The sequence below is a fragment of the Balaenoptera borealis genome (genome assembly GCF_965194805.1).
Source record: "Balaenoptera borealis genome assembly, chromosome: 3".
Lineage (NCBI taxonomy): Eukaryota > Metazoa > Chordata > Mammalia > Artiodactyla > Balaenopteridae > Balaenoptera > Balaenoptera borealis.
This window is the reverse complement of record NC_138866.1, coordinates 108,703,702-108,728,788: the sequence shown is the minus strand read 5'-3', so window position 1 is coordinate 108,728,788 and position 25,087 is coordinate 108,703,702. Positions and strand designations below refer to the sequence as shown.

Genomic DNA, 25,087 nt, shown 5'->3' with positions numbered 1-25,087 from the left:
AAGGAATATGAGAGAGTGTGATTGGAATTACAATCATTTCCAGATCTGAAACACACTGGAGAAGATGTGAAGAAATAGAAGGGGGTGCAAGGTCACTAAAGAAAATAGAGGTAGATATGGACAAGTTCTGGGGAAATGGTTTCAGGCTGTACAGCTTTTGTCCTTCTCTGTAAGGCCTGGCTTTCTCCATTACCTCATTTAAAAATTTTATACTCTTCCAGTGGCCAAGGGGATGACAGTATTTCCAGACCTCATCTTCAGTGGGACTGCAATTAGCAAGGGGTTGCATCCTAAGAATACACTTTCTCTTCCCTAGACTGTGTGAGCTAGAAAGTGGGAGTGAGTAGCAACTTGTGCTGAGGAAGAGTAGATATTAAGGTAGAACCAGCACCCCAACAAAGCTTCTTTCCCCTGCTTCCCTTCTTCCTCTTTTCCCATCCTCTGTAATCGCCTTCCAATTTTTCCTTCCCCCTTTTTTTTTCTTTCTTTCTTTCATGCTCTTCTCTTCCAGCCTCTCAATTTTCCTTTCAAATTGGGGTCTTTTTTCTTTTCCCTTCGTTTCACTTTTATTCTTTTTATCCTTCTTTTTTGGACTCTTCTGTTTTTCTTACTCTGTCTCTCTCCATTTCATAATTTCTTCTCTCTCTTTACCACCTCTGACCTTCTCGTATTTCCTTTCCCTCCCTTCCTATTTTTCATTTCTCCTGCCCTTCAGTTTCATTAGTGTAAGCACATTGCTCTAAAGGCCTGTCATTCCCTCATTTTCTCATTTAGCATTTCAAACTTTCCCAAATTTAGCACAAAGTGTGGTTTTCCTCTTCACTTTTCTCCATTTACCCTGATGTATCTCCTTCCCTGATTGTTATTTGAAAGTTTCGTACTTTAAAACTGTCAGATTAAAGCTTGCTTAGAAGCAGTTAAGTGGCTAGGGATTAAAAATATATAAAGGACCATTTGCAAGGTAATTAGTCCATGTGTAAATTAATAGAGTTGACTGTGTTTGAGAATGCTGTAAACATGTTAAGCCGTCCTGTTCTTTGCTTCATCTCTTAGATTGGTGGAACAAGAATGCCTACCCGCAGCCGCAGGAATTCGGTTTCCATGGAAACCAAAAGTCTGCCTGCTCAGCAAGTTGAAAATGAAGGAGTGGCTCCAAGTAAAAGAAAAATAACTTAAGGACTGTACCATGGAAAACGAAGAAAAACCAGTTATCACAACATTCAGTTTAGAAAAGTTTGAGGGGAAAAATACCTGAAAGATCTGTAGGCAAGAGGAATGTTTTTCTTTTACTGTTCTTGAGAGTTTTTATAGTGCCTCAAAAATACACATTGACTATGTGAAGCAGTGTTCCAACTAAAATGGAATGTTGTGCTCTTAACACCTGATGTTTGAGGAGGCTCCAGATTGGCAGGGAGATAAAGAGAGAAGAAAGTATTTTTATAGTAGACCTTTTGCAAAAAATTGTAAGTAGGAAAATAATTTGCTTTTTTTCAAGAGCAATATTTATCATTATGTATTATGTTAATAATTTGAGTTGTATTGCTGGTCTGTTGAGGTTGGCTCAAAAGGTTAAATCTTGCCACTGTCAGAGATAATTTTGAGCTACGTAAACCTTATTTCTGACCCATCTGACAGTTTTTATATACTACTTTAAAATGATGATTGTTGCAGGTTAATGAAGTTAATATCTTTAAAAACTTGGAGAAATTCCATTGCAGAAGCCAAAAAAGGAAAATAAAAAATAAAAAACTCTCTGCCTCTGAAAATTCACAAGTAAGTTAACAGTTTTTTGTTGGGCAATCATCAGTTTGTTTAAAAAGAAAAAAACTCTTGTGGTGTAACAGGTTCGGTGACGAATGCCTCTATCTCTTGGCACAAATCCTGGCTAAGTGTTGAAATACACTACTAAAAGCAAAGAGATGAGTATAGTTTCCAGAAAAATCTCATATTTCAACCAACAAGGCTAATGTGTGGTAAAACGGAAGGTATTTTTCTTCATCTACACTGATTCGTTTCAATTTTTCAGGACCGTGGAGATGAATTTGGAAAAGGGCATGATCAATTGATGTTATTATAGCCAATAATAAGAAGGGATGGACTTATTTAACTTGGGTATTCCTCTTCTTTAATGTGCACTAAATATGTGCATCTTTTGTAAAATATAAGCTTTGTAATCCAGGGCAATATTTGCTTTGTTTTTGGAATTTTTTATGCATTTTATGTTAATATAAGAAACTAGTCCTAGAAACCTTCTCACCTGTTATAAATAGCAGTTAAGTATTTTATTTACTACCAAGTTTGGATTTTTCTGGTTGGTTATAAAATATTTTTTTAATTAATGCGCAATTACTAGTAAAGTTGTTTTATGCATTTTAATATATAGTTTCCTCATCCTGCCATTCCCATTTTAAAATATTGAGCTTGGTTTTCAGTGGTCTTGATCTTTTTTTTTTTTTTTTTTTTTTTTTAACTTTGTCACATACCAATATTTCCCAGAAATATTCCAGCTGTGAGTTATTTGGCAGTGAACCAAGGGAGAGGCAGGGATTCCCTTGGAATTTGCTCTTTTAAAAAAACTAAACAATGATTGCTTCAGACTTCTTAATACCAGAAAGACTTGGCTTTCATTTTTTTAGTGTACTTTTTACTTAGTAAAATGTGTAATCTTACAGGTGGTTATTTTGAGATTATCTTAGCCATCTATCTGAGTAACCGTGATAATATATATAAAGCTAGACTTTGTTTTCCACTTGTGCTTTATCAAGCCTCTTTTTTCTAATGTATATTTGATCTTGTGTTCTTTTTCTTGATTTTTAGTACTGAGAATGTATAAGCAAGAAAGTGACATTGGCAGTATGAGCAAAGATTTAAAAAAAAAAAAAACAGACTCAGTGTTGGCAAGGATGTGATGAGCTTGACCCACTTATATCTCTGAGGTGAAGGTATAAACATTTCATTCAGTAAATGTTTGAGTGCATCTGTACTGTATGCCACATAACCTAAAGTAGGTCCTCACGTTTACTCTCTGATAAAATTCTTTTTTCATATATCACAATATTTGTTTATTTAACTTACTGTCTTTCTTCTTGAATAGACTACAAGCTATGCCAGGGTAGGGCATATTTGTTTTGTTCACTAGTATGTAACAAACACCTAATACAGTGTCTGTCGTAGTTGCTCAGTAGATATAAGTTGAATGTATGAATAAGTGAATGTCTAGGTATCGAGGATAGATTTTTTTTTCTCACGAGCTAACATTCTAGTGGAAGACACATGCTGATCTATGTGATAAGTGCCCCGATAAAGTAATACAAGAAAGTCATCTAATCTGGACCTGATAATTAAGGAAGGTTCTGAGATAAATGCCGAGCTGAGTCTTTTAAAAAAGAGTAAGAGTTATAAGGAAAGAATGAAAGATCTTCCACACAGGAAGAAAGCAGCATATGCAAAGGTGAAAGATGGCCAGATTGTAGGCTGTGGTGTGGAGATGAGAGAAAAAGCTATAGGACACGACAGACATACCATGCTATGGCATTTGAATTTTGTCCTGTGCAATGTGGGAACTAGTAGTGATTTTTTAATAAAAATAAATAACATGATCAGATATATTCTTCAAAAAGTTCTTACTGGCATTAATCTAGAGAATGGAATGGAGCTGGGAAAGACTATAGGGAAGGAGAAAAGTTGCAAAGGTATGTTATCAAAATTGAAAAATGGTAAAGGCCCTGAATTAAAGCAATAAGAGTAGGGATGGGGAAATTCCCCGGCGGTACGGTGGTTAAGACCCCACCTTCCAACGCAAGGGGTGTGGGTTCGATCCCTGGTCGGGGAACTAAGATCCCACATGCCGTGTGGTGCGGCAAAAAAAAAAAGTAGGAATGGGCTCAAGTGATGGAAGAAAAAAAATGATAACTTGGTGATATAGTTGGTAGGGAGAATCAAATATGACTTCCAGGTTCCTCATACAGGATACTGGGTAAATAACAGTGTTACTTACTGAGAAAGTACGAGGAGGAGTGTGGTTAGAGTGGGGAGAGAGCTCACTTAAAATGTTCGTTTCCTTTCACCACTTGTATTCCTTGGATTCTGGGTCTGGGTGTGCCATTGTTGCCGCATAATAAGTTACCCCAAAACTTACTAGTTAAAACTACAAATAATTATTATCTCAGTGTTTCTGTGGGTCAGGAGTCCAGACGCAGCTTAGCTGGGTGCCTCTGGCTCAAGGCCTCATAAAGTTGCAGTCAAGCTGTTGGCTGGGGCTGCAGTCGTCTGAAGGCTCGCCTGGGGCTGGAGCATCTGCTTCCAAGGAAGCTCTCTCGTGGTAGCAGTGGAAGTTCTCAGTCTCTTGTTGGCTGTTAGCAGGAAGCCTCATGCTCACCACATGTACCTCTCTATAGGTCTGCTTGAGTGTCCTCTTGACGTAGCAGCTGGCTTACCCCAGAGAGAGCAATCTAAGACAGAGCAAGGAGGAAGCCACAGTGTCTTTTAAGGCCTAGTCCTGGAAGTCAAATACTGTCACTTATGCCATAGAAATAATGCCTTGTTAGAAATAAGTCACTAAGTCCACACTCAGGCTTCACCTCGTGAAGGGAGGAGTATAAAAAGGTTTAGTGAACATATTTTTAAACCTTCACAAATTCCGTGAGCATTTTAGGCATACAGAAGAAATAGGTTTAGGGTGGAGAGAAAACAGAGGACACTTTAAAAAAATTCCTTACTACCAACATGTTAAATCTGACATAGAGATAGTTGGTGTCAAAGATAGTTGATCATTTGAGTTTTGAACTCAAGAGAGAGAAGCCTGATCTCATTAGTACAGATTTGGGAACTGGTGGTGTATCTGTGGTGATTGAAATCAGAGAAAAGGATGACATAGCAGTAATGAGTGAAATGAAGAAAGGACCATGAATAGAGCCCCAGGAAGAACCATAGAAATTCAGTAAAAGGAGAAGTTTCATTAAAGTGGCTACAATGGAAGTCAGATTTATGAATGTTAAGGAATAAGAAAGTGAGGTGGAAACAATGAAAATCTTTATTGCAAAACTTGGAAATAGTTCTGTTCGGATCTTCTTTTGCAACTGCAAAGGAAGTTAACCTATTCCTTTCCATTTCTACTTGGATTCTGTGTTTGGACACCATGAACGTTTTAGAGATAATAGAAGGAGGCACAGGTTTAAGGTAGAGAGGGGAGAAAACACTTTTTAATATTTTATTACCAACATGCTAAATATGAAGTTCTTGATGGACATGCTGGTAGAGATATTAAGATGTTTTTCATGTTTTATAGGCATATGGTAGGTACTTTTTTTTTAACATCTTTATTGGAGTATAATTGCTTTACAGTGCTGTGTTAGTTTCTGCTTTATAACAAAGTGAATCAGCTATACATATACATATATCCCCATATCTCCTCCCTCGTGGTCTCCCTCCCACCCTCCCCATCCCACCCCTCTAGGCGGTCACAAAGCACCCAGCTGATCTCCCTGTGCTATGCAGCTGCTTCCCACTAGCTATCTATTTTACATTTGGTAGTGTATATATGTCCATGCCGCTCTCTCACTTTGTCCCAGCTTACCCTTCCCCCTCCCTGTGTCCTCAAGTCCATTCTCTACGTCTTCGTCTTTATTCCTGTCCTGCCCCTAGGTTCTTCATAACCATTTTTTTTTTGTTTTACATTCCATATATATGTGTTAGCATACGGTATTTGTTTTTCTCTTTCTGACTTACTTCCCTCTGTATGACAGACTCTAGGTCCATCCACCTCACTACAAATAACTCAATTTCGTTTCTTTTTCTGGCTGAGTGTGGCAGGTACTTTTTAATCAGACCTTAGAGTATTTGATGTCAGGATTTATCGAGTTTCTCACTGAGATGTAGAAATAAAGGGTATGCATTTCATTGATCCTTCCACTCTTGCTGTCTTCCCTTGGCTAGTGTCCAGACTTCTTATCAAAGTACATAAGGGCAGACACACAAGCATCTATCTGGGGATTGGGTCCGATCTGCTGAGCAAAGCTTACTGAAAGAGTCGAGGCCCAGACATATATTTCTAGGATTGGTCTCCAGGTTGCCTCAACAAATAGGAAGATTCAGTTACTTTGGTGTATATGTTTGCTTTCAGTATATGAGCTACTGTTAGAAAGTGATCAAGCAAGGACCTACCGAAGGTTAGTTTTTAATTGTTGTACGTGCATGGTATAACCTGGTTAATTCTCTTAAGGAACTGGGGTTGGGGGGAAGCCTGAGTGTAAATTAATTGCTGTTTTGAAAGTGAAGAAACCTAAAGAATCTGTGGTTAGTGGGTTGAATTACTCCTTCCCTTTTCTTGAAGAATATGCGTTTCTTAGAGGGGAAAAGGAAACCTTTTTATATTCCCCACCCCAGGTTTTGCTTACCCAAAAATATACAGCCCAGGAGAGTATGTGCATGTTACTCTTAAGAGGCACACTCCAGTAAGGCAGTGCCACACCATTGCCACGGGTCTCAGGTCTCTCCCAAGCCCTGCATTAACGCAACATCTACTCCAGTCAGGCTTTACCAACACACAAAGTAGCCATTCTTGTCCCTACCTGCATGCTTTTACACATAAAGCTACATCTGCTTGCATTTATTCATGCCTCTCAAAACTTTGCCTGTCCTCTGTTGAATTGATAATGCATATTTTGAGCATCTATTGTAATACATTATACCAGTCTCTTGAGATTTAAAGATAAATAAGATTGGTTTCTGCCTTAAGGGTATTACCTAATCTAGTTGGGGAGATAGGTATGCACGATTAGCTATAATACAGAGCAGAATATTCAAGTGACGTAATAGTGACAGGAGTAAGAAAAAAGGATACTTGGAAGTAAGAGAAACTCATGGTAGAAATGACTTTTAAGCTGTGTTTGAAAGACAAGTAAAATATTAATGTGGATAAAAAGGAAGCAAAGCATTAGGGCATGAGGGAAATTCTTATGAAAAGAGCTAGTTTTAGGAAATAGCGAATATGCTTATTTAATAACTACAGAGGTAAAGGATGATAAATGGAAGATGAAGTTGAAGAGGTAGGTTAAAGCTTGATAGCGGAAGGTATTGACTGTTATTTCCAGATAGTTTGATTTGATTCTAAAAACAATGCAGAGGGCTTCCCTGTTGGTGCAGTGGTTAAGAATCCACCTGCCAATGCAGGGGACACGGGTTCGAGCCCTGGTCCGGGAAGATCCTACATGCCGTGGAGCAACTAAGCCCGTGTGCCACAACTACTGAGCCTGCACTCTAGAGCCTGCGAGCCACAACTACTGAGCCCGTGTGCCACAACTACTGAAGCCCTCACGCCTAGAGCCCGTGCTCTACAAGAGAAGCCACGGCAACGAGAAGCCCGCGCACCACAACAAAGAGTAGCCCCTGCTCACCGCAACTAGAGAAAGCCCTCACGCAGCAACGAAGACCCAACGCAGCCAAAAATAAATAAATTTATTAAATCAATCAATCAATCAATAAAAGCAATGAAGATTTATTGAAGGCTTTTTGAGCAAGATGACATGATCAATTTTAGGAGTTACAATATAAAGGCTTATTTAGAAAGGAAAAAGTCTTCATACTATTTTACAATATGAAAATATTAGAGGGAGAATATAGATGGGGTGAAGAGACAACTAGTTATGTTTTCAACCAAATGTTGGCAGTACAATTAAGGTGATATCCTATGGAACCTATAGACTGAAAATGTGGGTCTGCAACTTAGGAGAAAGAAACAGGAAGGTTGGGGACCCACCTTTGGGCTGACATACCAAGAAATTGGGGCATGTCTGCAACCAAGATGGCCTTTTTTTTTTTTAACTCTTTTTCTTCCACTTCCCCTTTATTTGGGTCAAGGGGCTAAGAGTTTGGTTACATACCAGATTAACTGAGCAAATAAATACATTGAGAATAATGGGAAAGAGGAAGGCAAGAATAAACCCTGTAGTATTGGTTTGGAATTGGAAATGAAATCATGGTACTTAATATATAGAGAGGTGGAGAAATAGATGTGTGTGTATACATATGCATACATATTTCCTAATTCTGCTGATAGGGTCTAGAAGCAAGGGCACTCTAGTAGTAATGCGCACAGCTAGCACCAGCACCCAGATCTTGGTTTCCAAGTCCCATTCTTCGCCTAAAGAAACGGGCTTCTTGGAGAAATTACTAATTCCAAGAATGGGGAAGGGAAGCTGTAAGATGAACCTGGAAGTGTGAAAATGCTCAAAGAATGATGGGTGCATGTCAAAAGAACACAGGAGCTAGCTTAAAGGAGTTCCCAGGTCCGTTTTAATTTGAGCATGAAATAATAATAGTAACAGATTGAAATCCTTTGAGTAAAATAGTAGTCCACAAGCCCATACAGATATGAGTGAATTAAAAAATGGGGCAAAAGGGAATATTCTGTGGTAGAATGCCAATCAATTAATCTAGAGAGAATGATGGAATTAGAGAAGTCACAATTTGCAACCAGTATAATAATAATAAAGCTAAAAATCATCAAAGGATGTTAAATGCAGTGGGTGAAAATTTGATGGCAAATAGGAATATTTGCATAGTCTTAAAGAATCTCACTGCCAGACAGTTATTATTATTAATAAGTATAACATGCTTATTAGTTTACTTAATGCTGAAGAAACCTGGCAGAAACTATTTTAACCAAGTAACTAAAGTTGATATCACCAGTAATGAGACAAATTAACAATGTGTGTTTCTAGGTATGCACGAAGAAGAACACAGCATCACTTTTGTGGTATGTTCCTGCCAAATGTGCGTAAGTTATAAGGAAATACCAGAGAAACCCAAAGGCATAGTCTGTAAAGTGATTGGTCAGCAATCTTCAAAACTGACAGGATCATGAAAGACAGAGAAACACTGGAGGACTGTTTTACTTAAAGACTAAGTTAATGGGACTCATAATCCTGGTTTGTATGTATAGTCCGGTAAAGGACATTATTGGAACAACTGGCAAAACTTGAATGGAGTTTGTAGATTACATGGTAGTAATGTATCTATGTTAATTTCCTTTGCTGTGGTTATGTGGTTATGTTATGCCTTGTACTTAGGAAATAAACACTGAAGTAAAAATTGGTAATGGAACATCATGTCTACAACTTAGTCTCAAATTGGAGGACTTGGGCAGAGAAACGTTAACAGGGAGTCTTGGTGAAAGGTGTATAGGAGCTATATGTACTATTTCTACAACTTCTTTATAAATTTGAGATTATTTCAGAATAGAAAGTTTGTGAAGGGACTACCCTGGTAGCGCAGTGGTTAAGAATCTGCCTGCCAATGCAGGGGACACGGGTTCAAGCCCTGGTCCGGGAAGATCCCACATGCCGTGGAGCAACTAAGCCCGTGCACCACAACTACTGAGCCTGTGCTCTAGAGCTCGTGGGCCACAACTACTGAAGCCTGCACGCCACAACTACTGAGCCCGTGTGCCATAACTACTGAAGCCCATGCGCCTACAGCCTGTGCTCTGCAACAAGAGAAGCCACTGCAATGAGAAGCCTGCGCACTGCAACAAAGAGTAGCCCCCGCTCGCCGCAACTAGAGAAAGCCCGCGTGCAGCAATGAAGACCCAACACTGCCAAAAATAAATAGAAAATTAATTAATTAAAAACAAAGAAAGTTTGTGAAAAATGTATTGTTCAATGTCAGATTTTATAGGAAGGTCAAGGAGGATGAAGACTGAAGGGAAAAGGCTATTAGATTCAATAATCAATCAGGCAGAAAGACAGAAGAATCTAAATGAAGTGGCAGGTGGTGGGGGAATCAGGGACTCCTGTTTTTAGGGTCCCGAGCATGAAATTTTCCTTACAGTTCAAGACCCTAAAAACAAAACTTTTCTGCTTTAAATTCCTACTGTACTTATTATAATACCACAAATTTTGAATCTCAGTTGTTACCTACATTATTCTCTTTCAAGTATTTTGCACAAGTCCCTAAACAGACTGTAAGCTCCTCGCAGGCAACGATTATGTTTTTATACAGCTGTGTGTCTAACCCAAGTCCAAGCACAGGGCGAGGCAGCCTCCAGATGCTGCATCAACACCTACTAAATTGTGCTGATACCTCCCCATTTACCAGCATGCGGCTGAGTTGTCTCTAGCTCAGTCTTAGATCCCTTACTCATAAGGGCAAGTCTATGGGCAGCTATGAGCCCTGCACAAGAAAAGAAATTTTAAAACTTGTATTTAGGGAAACCCTTGGTGGTCCAGTGGTTAGGACTCCACACTCTCACTGCTGAGGGCCCAGGTTCGATCCCTGGTCCGGGAACTAAGATCCCACAAGCAAGCAAGCAAGCAATAAATAAATAATAAAAATAAAAACTTATGCTTATTAAAGGCCATGCCAGTCACCTCTCAAGAAAGACTGAAGTTCCATGTTTTGGATACATTTTTACAATACTGTCTAACTCGCAATGTTACTATATGTCATTTAAGAGCAACAAGGTAAGTATAAATTCAGGTTAGATTTAACAATTTGGAAGACACTGTATTTAAAACCTCTTAAAAACATTCTATCTAGCACCCAAAGCTTGTTTGGACATGAATATGTAATCTCTGATTCTTTCTGCGGCAGAAAAACAAAAAACAAACAACTTCCCTTGTCAAAGAGTGAGACCCATGTCCAATCGCCGGCATGCTGAAAAGAAGCCTGCTCCACAACTCGGGGGTTGTGTGAATGCCGAGTAAACTCAACTCCTCCCCAGTTTGCAAACTGCTCTTTCAACAAAATTCTGCCCAACTTCGACTGCCGAAACTAAACTGTAAGGTATTCTGATTTTAGCCTGTTAGATAGGACTCCAAATAAATAGGATGTTGTGTCCAGGAACAGCCTTACTGACTCCATCCTCCTCCATGAGACAATATTTAAATTTACTCCTGAAAGTTTTCAACTGAAAGTGAGAAATGAGTCCGAAATAGATAATAAAGTGATTACAATCTCTTTGTTTAATTGAATGAGAAAGTGAACATTTCTATAAAACTGAGAAATAGAATGTATTTTATGGAGTTTGTGTTTTATGTTTAGCTAGTCTTGGGTCCCAACAATATGCAAACAGCAGTTTTACTAATGTGAAAAACAAATAATTGAATACATTTTACAAGTATATTGTCTGCCCTCTGCCCCACCAAAAGTGATGCAAATTATAGTTTCCCAAGTGCCGCAGTGGGCAGCTGGAAATAGTCTCTGTCCAATTACACAATGAGTTCTTTTGAGTTCAGGAAGAGGGTGAGGGAGACTGAAATCACAGTGCATCAGGCTTGAATGTCTCTGTATATGTGTGCATGTTGGGAAGCTAATAAAGTGGTAGGTCAGTCCCTAATTCAGTTTGGCTTTTTTTAATGCTACACTCTAGTGCCTGAAAACTTTTAAGGAGCAAGGACTGTGTAACTTACTAAGTGCCTAAGGCCAAAATGTCATTTTGCATATGAGGGTGTGCTGAGTTTGCTGTCAGCCAAGCCTTCTGCCTCCCAGGAGCCCCTGCTAGAGTTAATTCACATCCAGCAGTTGGGGAAGTCCTCAGAATGTTAAGACTGTCAGCTGCAACTTGGAGAGGTATGAGAGGCTGAGTCTTAGAAGTAGCCAGTCCAGAGTTTGTTGGAAGAGGCAAGCGATGAGGGGGGAGCAGAGAGCACTGAGTTAGTCTCAACTCCACCATTTGCTAAGGCTGTATCTCTCCCCTCTTTGAGCCTGGGTCTTTTCATCTGTAAAATCCAGAATGTGATGCCTTCCCAGCATATTCTACAGGCTCTAGTGGCCTTCCAATAAATAATGGATATAAAAGTTCTTTTTAAACTGCAAGTCACTGTATAAATGTGAAGAATTGTCAGATCGCATCAATTGGAGATGTCATCTGAGTTAAACCTTGAAAGGAGTTTGTCAGACTGGAAAGGAAATTTCAAGCTGAGGGACAAAGTATGAGCCATGCTGCAGAGGTAGAAACATGCACAGCATGTTGTAATGGCAGGACATCCAGGGTGCCTAAGACCTGCCCAGGGTAGCTACGGTGAAGAGACCAAAAGGAACCTAGGAAAGTGTGCTTGGGAGAACTTAATAAAAAGCCCTGAGTGCCTTCTTAGAAACAGAGAGCATTGTCTTGAGATGGGGAGTAATCAGAAGCTTTTTAATGAGGGTGGCAGTCGAGGTGGGCAACATGATTAAACTTCTATAATGGAGAGTATGGCAGTAATATGTCAGATAGATTGGGAGGCAGAATGGACAGCAGGGAAGCCTGAGGGTGGGGGAATCAAGGGAGGCTATTTTTCAGTGTAAACCTGAGGTTATGGTGATCAACCTTACTCAGCAATCTGTTCACCTTTGTTTCTGCAGTACCAAATATGCCTGCCACATTTGTGAGAATGTGGCCGAGCCAATGAGATAGAAGGTGCAGATCTTAAATCTACTGGAGTTGGACACGTCAGAAATGGGTAATAAGTACTACAGATCCTCACACAAGGTAAGCCAGATGCCTCTCCTTCCTCTAGGGCTCAAAGCTAAATGGGATAAGGGTTCCTTTGCAGAAGTTGTTCTTTGGGGAATTAAATTCTAGTTGTGTCACTTGGAAGTGGATCCTAAATGCAAAAAAAAAAAGGTGGTATCCTCCCAAGAAGGTCGCTTAATAAAGGATGGTTAACTCTTTAAATGTTACTTTTACCTAGCTGGACTCTCCTAACCTTTTAAAGCTTGGACTCTAGAGTCCAGGAAGGAAAAAGAAAGTGAGGCAAGCAGCAGTGCCCAAATTGAAACCCAAGTTGCCCTCCCTCAGGGACTTGAGAATCTGTGTAAATCACAGCATGACCTCCTCCCCAGAACGTTTCAATGTTTACATGATATTTATGTTAATGTTTAAACATTTAAAATGGATACTACAGCCTTGAGAGAGAAAATTGAACTTAACCCGTTGAAACTTAATAATAATATGGAGACCAACATTGCCAACCCATGTGGGTCTCAGGACATGCCCCCGCCCCCCATTCCTTTTCAGTTTGGTATCAAGTGTGTTCATGCTTCATGTATTTTTTTTTTTTAACAATACAAGGTGGATGATTCTTTTTTTTATGTTCCTAACTTATAAACAGACCAACTTGTTAAAAGACTAACAAAAGCAATATTAACAATTCTGAGAAATGATTTCTGTTTATGAAGGAAGAATAACTGCAGCTCCAGGAGAGTAGTCAACCTTTGTGAGAACTGGCTGGTAGAGGTCTCTGGGCTGGCTCTGTATCCACCAACTCTGTGCCTTTTCCTTTTCCTCTGCAGCTGTCTGGGGTTCTGTCTAGGTTTGTTCCAGCTCTCCAGAATGCCCACATGAATACCACTGGCTCTGGAAGGGGAAAGGGACTGATGGTATTAACTGAATTCATTTTGCTGGAGACTTACAGGAGGCTGATGTCATTCACTGGAAACTGCAGCAAACTTGGCTATTCCCTTGCCCATGGGAGTATTGGGTTTTTGAGAATTTTTTTTGTTATATAAGTACCTCATCCATAGATATGTCGTTATTGAAGATTCCACTTCAATCCAATATATTTTTGGACATTTTTCACCAAAAACATTAGTTTTAAATAGTATTACATAATTTTGAATATTTAGCATCTCAGGAACTCTGAAAACTTTATTGGGCTGATAGATATCCACTTCAGACCTCATATCAGAACAATCAAATTTCCTTAAAACTAGAAAAAAGGTACTACTGAGTCCATTGAACAATGTAATCAAACGAGGGCCCGATCACGCCTTCATGTGTTTTTAACCCTAGCTGGCGGTATTCTCTCCTCCTGCTATTTTTTGCTCTCTTAGTCATGGACCTTGTCTCAGAGTGACCTTTAGCTGTTCCTCAAAACTCCTCTCAAGTGACCAGGATTTGCCTTAGGCTCTAAGGGAAATACTTAAGTGGAGGATTTCCAAAAATATTTCCACAGTTTAGACAATGGTGCCATTAAATAAATATACACCTTCTCCAGTGACTAATCCTCTCTACCTGTTTTTATAATGGAGTGAAAATTTTTTTTTAATTTATTTATTTAATTTATTTATTTTTGGCTGCATTGGGTCTTAGTTGCTGTGCACGGGCTTTCTCTAGTTGCGGCGAGCGGGGGCTACTCTTCGTTGCGGTGCACAGGCTTCTCATTGCGGTGGCTTCTCTTGTTGCGGAGCACGGGCTCTAGGCGCGTGGGCTTCAGTAGTTGTGGCACGTGGGCTCAGTAGTTGTGGCACGTGGGCTCAGTAGTTGTGGCTCGCGGGCTCTAGAGCGCAGGCTCAGTAGTTGTGGCGCACGGGCTTCGTTGCTCCACGGCATGTGGGATCTTCCCGGACCAGGGTTCGAACCCGTGTCGCCTGCATTAGCAGGCGGATTCTTAACCACTGCACCACCAGGGAAGTCCCTGGAATGAAATTTTTAAAAATTAACAGCCAAAAAAAAATTAACAGCCACATCTCTCTACACTGACGCTTCCCATGGATATGGAATACTTTGGTATATGTTACATTTCCTCTTTTATGATTGCACAATGACTTCAAATAGCTATGAGTAACTGTGAATGCGTTGGCCAAGAGGGACTATCTTACTTCCTTTCTCTAAGGGTTAAGTGCTGCTGGGCTCCCCTAGCATTTTGATTTCATTTCTGATACATTTGTTAAATTACAATTACTCGTTTACCTCCAGCAGATCTTGAAGTTAGAGTTAATGTGTTTTCTCCTATGACGCATCTACTGTGCAGTCTTGCCCTAGTACCTGGCGTATAGTGGATACTCAATGTTGGTTAAATTGAATGAATTTACCCTGATTTCTATAGTCAGATAGATACTGGCAGCTTTCTCAGGGACATGAGTGATCAAAATCAAGTAGGCTTCTACTATATACTAGATTAAGCATTTTACTAATTTCGTAGAAAAATATGTGTAAAACACTCAATAAACAAAACATTCATGTAATTGATAATTAAAGAGAAAAGATGGGGGCACCGGATATAGGGAGACCTCCTGGGAAAGAGTAACAAGTTAGGAGTATAGTGAGTCATATTTTTTTTCATTGTTTTACAATCTTAACAGCTTTTCTTAGATTCCTTCCTTTTGAGTTGCGGCATAACCTGAATATTAGGGTTGTTTTTTTTAACCCCACCCTGGTTGCTATAGTTGATGAGTCATAGAAACCAGAGAAGGGAAAGACCAGTGAAATCATCTGGTTCATCTCCAAATTAGGGAGTGGAGCATTGGGATTTGGGGAAGACTAACCTCTCATTTGAAAAGACGAAAGGAAAAAACTGCAACTAGAGCTGATGAGAGCAGCTCACCCATCTGTTTGCCTTTTGCTTCTAACACAGTCCTGAGATCCACCCTGTTAGAAAGCAATCAGGAATTCTTATCGAGGGCCCCAGGAAAACCAGATGCCAAAGTGTTGAGGAGTCGAACCAGAATTCTGCTGCCTGAGTAATAAAGTTGGATTATGAATCTTTCAGTGATTGTTGTAATGGAGTCTTACAGAATTTGAAACTCTGTTTTTAGCAAGGTCTTATAAATTTAAGAGCTAGCAAAAGCCTCACAGAAGATCTGGGCTAAAATGCCTAGTTCCCAGATGCAGAGACTAAGGTGGAGATGATAAGAGATGATAGGTATGCCTAGGTCAGGAGTACAGACTCTCAATCCCTTTCTCTCTGTGTCACAGTCGCACAGTATCCTCCCTCACAATGCTCTCCTCCACTGTCATCGTCCTCCTCTTCTCCTCCTCCTTCTTGTTCTCCTCTTTTGCATCGTTGGTTGAAGCAATGGCAGAGACGATTCAGCATCCATGTCTGCTCTTCATGTTAACCAAGGCTGACCCCCCAGGTATCACATGACCTTGGGCCACAGAGGCAAGTGGATGCCACTTCAGCCTCACCTGCAGCCTGTCTACCACGCTCCTTGCTCTCCTCCTACTTGCTTCTGTGTCGTTCCAGCCGCAGAACCTTGGCCTCATCTCCTGTTCAGACTTTGCTCTTGTCCTTTGAAATTTTTAACAAATCATAGTGTCCTCACCTTCCCCCTTGATACCTAGCTTAGCCCTCCCCCAACTTTTGATGACCCATAGCATCCCTGCACCAACTTCGGCCTCTTGGGTTGCAGAACCGGCTTCATACTGCTTGCTCTTTGCCAATGTCCCCTTACAAAATGGGAGGACTCTTTGAACCTTATCAATGCTGATAGCATCTGTATATCCCCAATATAAATCCCCATACCTAGTTATCTGAGTATGTTATCACAGGTTCACATTGTTAGAAATCTAAATTCCTTTGCAACATTAGAGATATTCAACAGTTGCTTGTTATTTTATTTATTTATTTAAAAAAAATTTTTTTTTAAATTTATTTATTTATTTATTTATTTTTGGCCGCTTTGGGTATTTGTTGCTGCGCACGGGCTTTCTCTAGTTGCGGCGAGCGGGGGCTACTCTCCACTGCAGTGTGTGGGCTTCTCATTGCGGTGGCTTCTCTTTTTGCGGAGCACGGGCTCTACGCATGCGGGCTTCAGTAGTTGTGGCATGTGGGCTTCAGTAGTTGTAGCTCACGAGCTCTAGAGCACAGGCTCAGTCGTTGTGGCGCACGGGCTTAGTTGCTCTGCGGCATGTGGGATCCTCCCGGACCAGGGATCGAACCTGTGTCCCCTGCATTGGCAAGCAGATTCTTAACCACTGCGCCACCAGGGAAGCCCCCTGTTATTTTATTTTGATAATAGTCTAACAGACTTATTTTACTTTAAGGTGATGTTTTTCAGTCACAGCTATACAGTTGAATAACTTAGGGACGAAAAACATGTTAGGGTCTCATGACCCAAAGACTCTGAATGAAAACAACAACTTTATGTGGATATATTCAGTTATGCAAGGGGTATTCTTCCCAACTTGGACAAAAATGGAATGCAGAGAAAGAAGGTGGCCAATTGTATTTGATAAAAATAATCTATTGATCTCCTTGCAAAGAGATATAATTTTGTTATTCAAAGTATTTCCATTTAGAAGTCCTGCTGGGTCTGTTTTAATGAGTAGATAAGACCTGTTTATGTTTAGTAACATCCATGTGCCTATAGACATTAATGTGCCTAAATCAGTTGCATTTGCATATTAAGGATTGAGTTTTAGACCTAAAAGAGAATTTGAAGATTTTCTAGTCAAAGCCCCTCATTTTCCAGATAAGAAACAGAATCACAGATCCTGGGTGATATGTCCAAGTAAACACAATTAGGATAGGAGCTAGGACCAGAACCTCTGCTTCCTGGGGTCGATGATGACTAGCACAGGACTCAGCAATAGAGTACAGTCCAGCAAAGTCAGGTCTTTAAAGATACAGAGCCTGCCATGGGCCCACACTGGGCGAGGTGCTGGAGTTGCAAAGACGAACAGGGAGCTCCCTGTCTAATGGTACAGCCTGGTACATAAACAGCCATAGTGCCATGGGATAAAGAAGTACTGCAAATAAGACAAAGGTTATGTGAATAAAGAAGTCTATTCTACCCTTCCCATAAACCTCATGCCATAAGGTATCTTATTTATTATATTATCTTGCTTAGCAAACCTTTTTATTTTTTCTATATAGTATATGAACTGTGTAAGCTTTGGCCCTACCTAGGTTGTATTATCATAAATTATGATTAGAGGAATCAAAATCAAATGAGGGACTTCCCTGGAGGTCCAGTGGTTAAGACTCTGCACTTCCACTGTGGGGGGCACAGGTTTGATCCTGGTCAGGGAACTAAGATCCGATGTGCCATGCGGCGTGGCCGAAAAAAAAAAATGTTGGTTTAAAAAAAATCAAATGAAATTTTACTGGATTGAGTGTTTTCTTTGTCTGCAGAGGGTGCTGTGATATCCAACTTTTACTCTATAGTTTTTTAATTGTATTTTCTTGAATATATTTGAAAAAATACCATCAAGAAGATTGACGTTTTCCCCAAAGCCTGCCACAGGCTGTTATAATCTTAGTGTGTAAGACGGAAGCCCTCTTTTCACTATTTCTTTTTTTTCTATGTTTAAAATTATAGAAGTAATATGTATTCATTGTTAACAAAAATCAGATAATATAAAGAAGTGTATAAAAGGTGAGCATTCTCATTTACACATACACACCAATCTTCTTCTTTCCCAAGAGCTAATCAATATCAGCTTGGTGTATATCCTTCCATATATTTGCATGTGTGTGTATATATACATTTATACACCTACACACATATGTAAATATGTAAATGTACATACATAGCTATTAACTTAAAACTACAGTGAAATTAATATTATTAGTCTAATTGACTTTTTTTAACTCAGGAGTTGTAAGGTCTTTAAAGTATAAAAATATTCAAACACTCAAAATGTATCTAGTAGACATTTAATAAGGATGAAAACATTTGAAGTGTAGTTATCTTTATGTGTGTTTTCATACTCACTAAACATATTTTATTTTATGAAAAATACTGTCCTATTTTAAGCAAACTCTTATGGCTAAGAGATATATTTTTTATTACAGAATTAGGATTTTTCCAGACGCTTAGCACCTAAGTAATATTTGTATATATGTTGTGGGAAATGCTGCTTGAAGGAATGATAGAGGCTGAGAGAGTTTGAAATATTTATCCTCTGACTTGCTGAACCATAAAAATGCAACAAAATGCACTGAGGTAAGACCTTCTTAAGATGCTACTCTGATGGCTCAGGAAGCATCCCAATATCTCAGCAATTTAATATAAGAGTGATCATGATGGGGTGGATATGTGTAGCCAGATCTGTTTTCATAATGTTGTATATATCAGTATTGCAATAACTTAGCATGCCAACAAGACACAGGTTTACACTCACATTCTGCTTTCTCTTCTGTTTTACTCTATATTTTTGAAAACTGTCCATATTGATCTAGCTTCAGTCGATAATACAGATATTTCATAATTAATTTTAATTTAGCCTCACTGATGAGAGATATTTCATAATTAATTTTAATTTAGCCTCACTGATGTGCACTTAGGGCATATCAACCGTATAATGCTACAATAAAAATCCTTATACACATATGTTGTGGCCATGTATGACACCCTTTTCAAGATAGCTTTCTTTTTTTTTTTTTAATTAATTAATTTATTTATTTTTGGCTGTGTTGGGTCTTCGTTTCTGTGCGAGGGCTTTCTCTAGTTGCGGAAAGCGGGGGCCACTCTTCATTGCAGTGCGCAGGCCTCTCACTCTCGCGGCCTCTCTTATTGCGGAGCACAGGCTCCAGACGCGCAGGCTCAGTAGCTGTGGCTCACGGGCTTAGTTGCTCCGCGACATGTGGGATCTTCCCAGACCAGGGCTCGAACCCGTGTCCCCTGCATTGGCAGGCAGATTCTCAACCACTGTGCCACCAGGGAAGCCCCAGGATAGCTTTCTTGAAGCAAAATCACTGAATCAAAGGGTATGAACATTTTAAATATTGATAGATACTGCTAAATTGCCTTCTCACCGATAACATATAAGCATTTCCATTTCAGCCATTTCCAACCACACTGGATACTATCAACCTTTTAGTTTTTGCCAGGCAAGTTTAAGTATGAATAAGGGCAAGGTAATGTTTTATGGAGAGAAATCCAATAGTAAGAGGTACTGGGTAAGAGTGTCGGCACAACCAGTAACAACCAAATGCCTGTCCTCCAGGGGCTCCTGCCTAGTTGCAGAGACCAACAGATAAAAGAATAACAATGCAAGGTGATAACTGAGAGAGGAGAAGGACATTAAAAATGTCAAGAGAAACAGATAAGCACCAAATCTGCCCGCAGGGCTTGGGAAAGGTTTTCCTTCATGAGAAAATAATATTTGCTCTGATGCTTGAAGGATGAGGAGAAACTCACTATTAAGGAAAGTGGGAAAGGGCATTCCAGGCAGGGAAGCAGCATGGAGAAAGGCATATGGAGGTGTGAGTATGATTGGCAGTGGTGCAAGGTGGGAGTGAAGGGAAAGATGTGGGCAATTGGCTGTCAGGTCAGTCAGACCCTACCTACCAAGAAGGGTTTCCAGAGAGGGGTCATGTAATCAGACCTATTTCTTAGAAAGATATTCTGGATGCCTTGTAGAGAATGAATTGAGACCAAAAGTATATGTTACAGCTGGGAAAGAGAGGTTGAAGTCACTGCAGACATTTCCCTGAAAATATCTCAAAACAAAACAGAAATTGTGGTTTGACCACACAGAGTACTCTGTGTGGTTTGGGTCATGATACCTTTATTCAACAAGCGTGTATTGAAACCGTATCATGAGTTCAGCAGGGCTAGATGCTGAAAAGACTCAAAAAGCCAATGAAATAGCCACTGTTTTTTCAACACCTGCAATACACCAGGCACTTTTTATGCTTTGTCTAATCTTTACATTTGTCTTGCAGTATCACAAATGAGAAAATTGCGGTTGTTAAAGAAGCAGAGGGACTTCCCTGGTGGCGCAGTGGTTAAGAATCCACCTGCCAATGCAAGGGACACGGGTTCGAGCCCTGGTCCGGGAAGATCCCACATGCCGCAAAGCAACTAAGCCCGTGCGCCAGAGCTACTGAGCCTGCACTCTATAGCCCATGCACCACAACTGCTGAAGCCCGCATGTCACAGCTACTGAAGCCCGCACGCCTAGAGCCTGTGCTCCGCAACAAGAGAAGCCACCACAATGAGAAGCCCGTACACCGCAACGAAGAGCAGCCCCTGCTCGCCGCAACTAGAGAGAGCCCGCACGCAGCAACGAAGACCCAACGCAGCCAAAAATAAATAAATAAATTTATTAAAAAACAAAACAAAACAGAAACAGAACAAGACGCCAGAACTGGTTCACTCCAAGCCCCACTCTTGTTCACGGACTCAGTCTCTCTGATTCTCCTCTACCTTCTTCCCTCCCTCTCTTCCTTCCTTCCTTCCTTCCTTCCTCCCTCCCTCCTTCCCTTCCTTCCTTTCTTCCTCTCTACCTCCCTCCCTTCCATCTTCCCTCCTCTTTTAATATTTATCTTCAGCTAAGTTATACAGGTGAATAATTCTAAAAGTCACATATTTACACAAAATTCTATATCATTCTATATAAATCAGAGTTAAGCTTATTTGTTAGTAACAGAGACTGGATGTAAGTACTTTAAGTAAGGTAGAAATTTATGTTTTTCTTTCATGTACAAGAAATTCGGAGGAAAGCAGTCCAGGACTGAGTTGATGGTTTCACACTCGTCGGGAAAACAGCCTCCTCCTGACTGTTTGCCCTGAGCTTTTGTTTTCATCCTCAAGTTTTTTGATCTCCATCTTTTGTGCCTACTTTCCATCTTCCAGTTTTCCTCAAGGTCCACAGTAACTGAGGGAGCTCCAGACATCACATCAAGTATGAGGCAAAGGAAGTAGGAGAAAAAAGGGTGTTCAGCAAAAAAACCCAGACCAAACCAAACCAAACCAACAAACTAAAACAAACAACAATAAAAACCCCATGTCAATTGTCTGTTTTCTCTTTAAGGAGATTTTCCTGAAGCTGAAAACTGCAATCTTTTAGCTGAGTATGTTGTTGCCCACTTTAAAGAAAAGGTTGCTAAGGAAAAAAAAAATCAGAATGTATATTGAGTCAGGAATTTGGATTTTCTATGATAGCTTCCACACGCGTGCTCCCTCTCTCTCTCTCTCTCTCTCTTTCCCTCCCAGGTAGCAATTACTTAACTTGATCCACAATACCCACAATTCCTGCTCCGAAAAGCCAAATATTTTCAACACTTGTAGTTATTTCTTGTGGAGATTCACCACTATATTTTTAAATAACATGCCAATGTTTCTTAATTTTTCAGTTTTAAGTAGTATCTATTGTGTACTAATGAAAAATAAGGTCTTTTACTCCTCACCTACAGTATACACACAGAATCTCAAAATGGTTACATTATTTTTCTCTAATGTTGTTTACAGAATTATGTTTATAGAAACATAGAGCCAAGTAATGTGTTATGTTTACATTTCCTTCTCATGGCAACTGTTTCAGCTATATGTTGCTGCATAAGTAACCAGCTCCAAATTTAGTTTCTTAAAACAATAATTTGTTTTGCTCACTAGTTTGCAGTTTGGACAGAGTTTGGTAGGAAAGGCTTGTCTCCACTCATATTTAGCTGGCATGGTCCACCTTCAATATAGCTCACACAGATGTCAGGTTGGTACTGGCTGTCAGGTGTAGACTTTGGAACCTCTCCATAGGCTGCTTGGGCTTCCTCATGGCATGGTGGCTGGATTCCAAGGCAAATGTCTCAAGTAAACAAGGTAGAAATGCAATCAGGATCTAGCCTCAGAAGTCACGTAGCATGACTTATGCTGTATTCTGTTGGTCAAGTAAGTCACAGCAGGTCATGAGATTCAAGGGGACTGGGCATACCCTCCTCCTCTTGATGGGGAAGTGGCAAAATTCTAGAAGAGCATATGGGATGGGAAATATTACTGTGGTCATCTTTGGAGAATATAATATGTTGCGTCTCGGTCCATTTGGGCTGCTATAACAAACTGCCATAGATTGCGTGGCTTATATACAACAGAGATTTATTTCACACCGTTCTGGAGATAGGTAAGTCCAAGATCAAGATCTGGTGAGGACCCATGAGGCTTGTGGGATCTTAGTTCCCCAACCAGGGGTTGAACCTGGGCCCTGGACCCCCAGGGAATTCCCTGGGCCTCTTTTTTTTAACATCTTTATTGAAGTATAATTGCTTTACAGTGTTGTGTTAGTTTCTGCTGTATAACAAAGTGAATCAGCTATATGCATACGTGTATCCCCATATCCCCTCTTGGGTCTCCCACCCTCCCTATCCCACCCCTCTAGGTGGCCGCAAAGCACTGAGCTGATCTCCCTGTGCTATGTGGCTGCTTCCCACTAGCTAGCTATTTTACATTTGGTAGTGTGTGTATGTCAATGCTACTCTCTCACTTCGTCCCAGCTTTCCCTTCCCCCTCCCCGTGTCCTTCATGAAGTCCATTCTCTACGCCTGGCCTCTTTTATAAAAGTACTAATCCCATATGAGCGTTCTGCTCTCATGGCCTAATCACTTCCCCAAAGCCCCATCTCTAAATACCCTCACATGGAGGGTTAGGTTTCAAGATACGAATGTGGGGAGGATATAAACATTCAGTTTATAGCATGCTGCAATAATTTTTTGTTTTCCTGGGGCTTTTCATTTGATATCAATAGTTTTTCTTATCACGCTCACAAATTCATTCCTAAGCCATCCAGTGAAGCTGTTAATGTCTTCTCAGTATGTTCAAACACCTGGGGTAATTTCTTCCTCCTACTCTTTCTGAGGCATTTGTGCTGGAGCCTTTGGTCCTCTTCTCCAAGCTAGACTGGTTGCTCTTTTTTTTTTTTCTTTTTTTGGCCGTGCTGCACAGCTTGTGGGATCTTAGTTCCCCAACCAGGGATCAAACCCGGCCCCTCGGCAGTGAAAGCGTGGAGTCCTAACCACTGGACCGCCAGGGAGTTCCTTAGACTGGTTGCTCTGTATGCCTGCTGCACAGCTATTGTTCCAAGTTCTCTCTTCCCCATCATTCTGGGAATTCTGTTCACTTATTTGTGCATTGAACCCCTTGTTTTCTGGATCCAATGCTCCTGTTTTTGCTTTATTCTCTTGTTTTGGTGAAGTACATCATTCAGAAGTCTCCTGAGACGGGGTGTATAGTGGGTTGAATGGTGGTCCCCCAAAGCTTATGTCTCCATCCTAAGCCTCAGAATCTGTGACTATTTCCTAATTTGGAAAAAGGGTCTTTGCAGATGTAATTAAGTTACAGATCTCGAGATTATCCTCGATTATCTAGGTTGTTCCTAAATCCAATGAGAAGTGTTCTTCTGAAAGACAGAAGAGGAGAAGATGCAGAAACAGAGAAGAGGGGCTTGTGAAGATGGAGGAAGAGATTGGAGTGATACAGTCACAAAGAATGACTGGGGCCGCCAGAAGCTGGAAGAGACAAGGAAGGATTCTGCTTTAGAGCCTCCAGAGGGAGTATAGCCCTGCTGATACCTCAATTTCACACTTCTGGCTTCCAGAACTGCAAGAGAATACATTTGTGTTCTTTTAAGCCACCAGGTTTGTGGTAATTTGTTATGGCAGCCTTAGGAAACTAACACAGGGCACATAGGCATAAACAACGTTTTTGAAAACTGTTAATTATGCATGCATTCTTGATTTATTGTTTGGCTGGGTATGGAATTCTAGTTGCAAAATAACGATTTTTTATATTTATCTTTCCTGATACATTAAGTTAGCATTCTTCTCTAATTAAGAGCTTTCTCTGTCCCCTCTTTGTGTATTTTCTATTTTACTATCAGTTAGACTATTCAATGTGTATCATCAGTTCCTATCATTATTCAATATGATGCTCAAATTGCCCCCAGTTTTAACCAGTGAGAATCCCTTCAAGTTGGCTTTTGTGTCTTTTTGCTATGTTCCCATAAGTCATTTAGCACAAAGCCCATCACGTCTTTTCTCTCTGTCCCACCTCTGGAACCAGCCATTTCTCTAAGAACTAGACCATTTACTGGGGAATAGTATTTGGAAACTAAGATCTGAGTCTCATCATGACATTCTCCTTTCTTACCTTTCATATATGACTTATTTTTTTAATCTCTCTGGAATCTTTTAGGAATTTCTCCCTGGCCCCATCCAGTGTTCTGAAATTTCATGATAATGTGCCTTGGGTTTGTTTTTCCATTTCTTATAGCTTTCTCAATCTAAAGACTCAGCCTTCAGTTCTAAAAAATGGTCTTCAGTTATTTCTTGGTGATTTTCTCCCCTCCATTTTCCCTATTTTTCTTTCTAGAACTCCTATTATTTGGATGTTGGGTTTTCCAGATAGATCTTTTTCCTCTTCTGGCCACGTCTTCAAATATAATACATTATTATATACTGATTGCATATAACAAGCCTCAAGGTAATAGCAGCTTTATGGTTGGTGAGACTCTAAGCCATATAATGTAGGGGACTTGGAGACAGCCTGTGTCTCCCTGAAGCAATGGTGGTATGTGAGAGATATGGTGGAATGGAAAAAGCAGTGGATTGAAAGGCAGACAGATGTATTCTACCCTCAGTTCTGCCACTTACTAGTTTAAGGATTGTGG

At 40.2% G+C, this 25,087-nt stretch overlaps 1 protein-coding gene across 18 annotated transcripts in view; it reads left to right on the top strand.

Moving 5' to 3' along the window:
* Positions 1-24,132, top strand: part of ICE2 (interactor of little elongation complex ELL subunit 2) — an 87,929-nt gene extending 63,797 nt beyond the window's left edge. For 11 of the 18 annotated variants that reach the window (XM_082388078.1, XM_082388070.1, XM_082388069.1 and 8 more), the window contains 2 exons: positions 1,054-1,773; positions 2,818-3,045. In XM_082388078.1, coding sequence (XP_082244204.1) covers positions 1,054-1,176 — 123 coding nt within the window. In that variant the 3' untranslated portion in view covers positions 1,177-1,773; positions 2,818-3,045. Of the gene's footprint in view, positions 1-1,053; positions 2,750-2,817; positions 3,046-8,720; positions 10,783-12,342; positions 12,470-18,500; positions 18,652-20,375 lie in introns of those variants that run through there. The other 7 variants (XM_082388075.1, XM_082388073.1, XM_082388079.1 and 4 more) reach the window with 7 other exon arrangements.
* Positions 24,133-25,087: the final 955 nt, after the last annotated feature.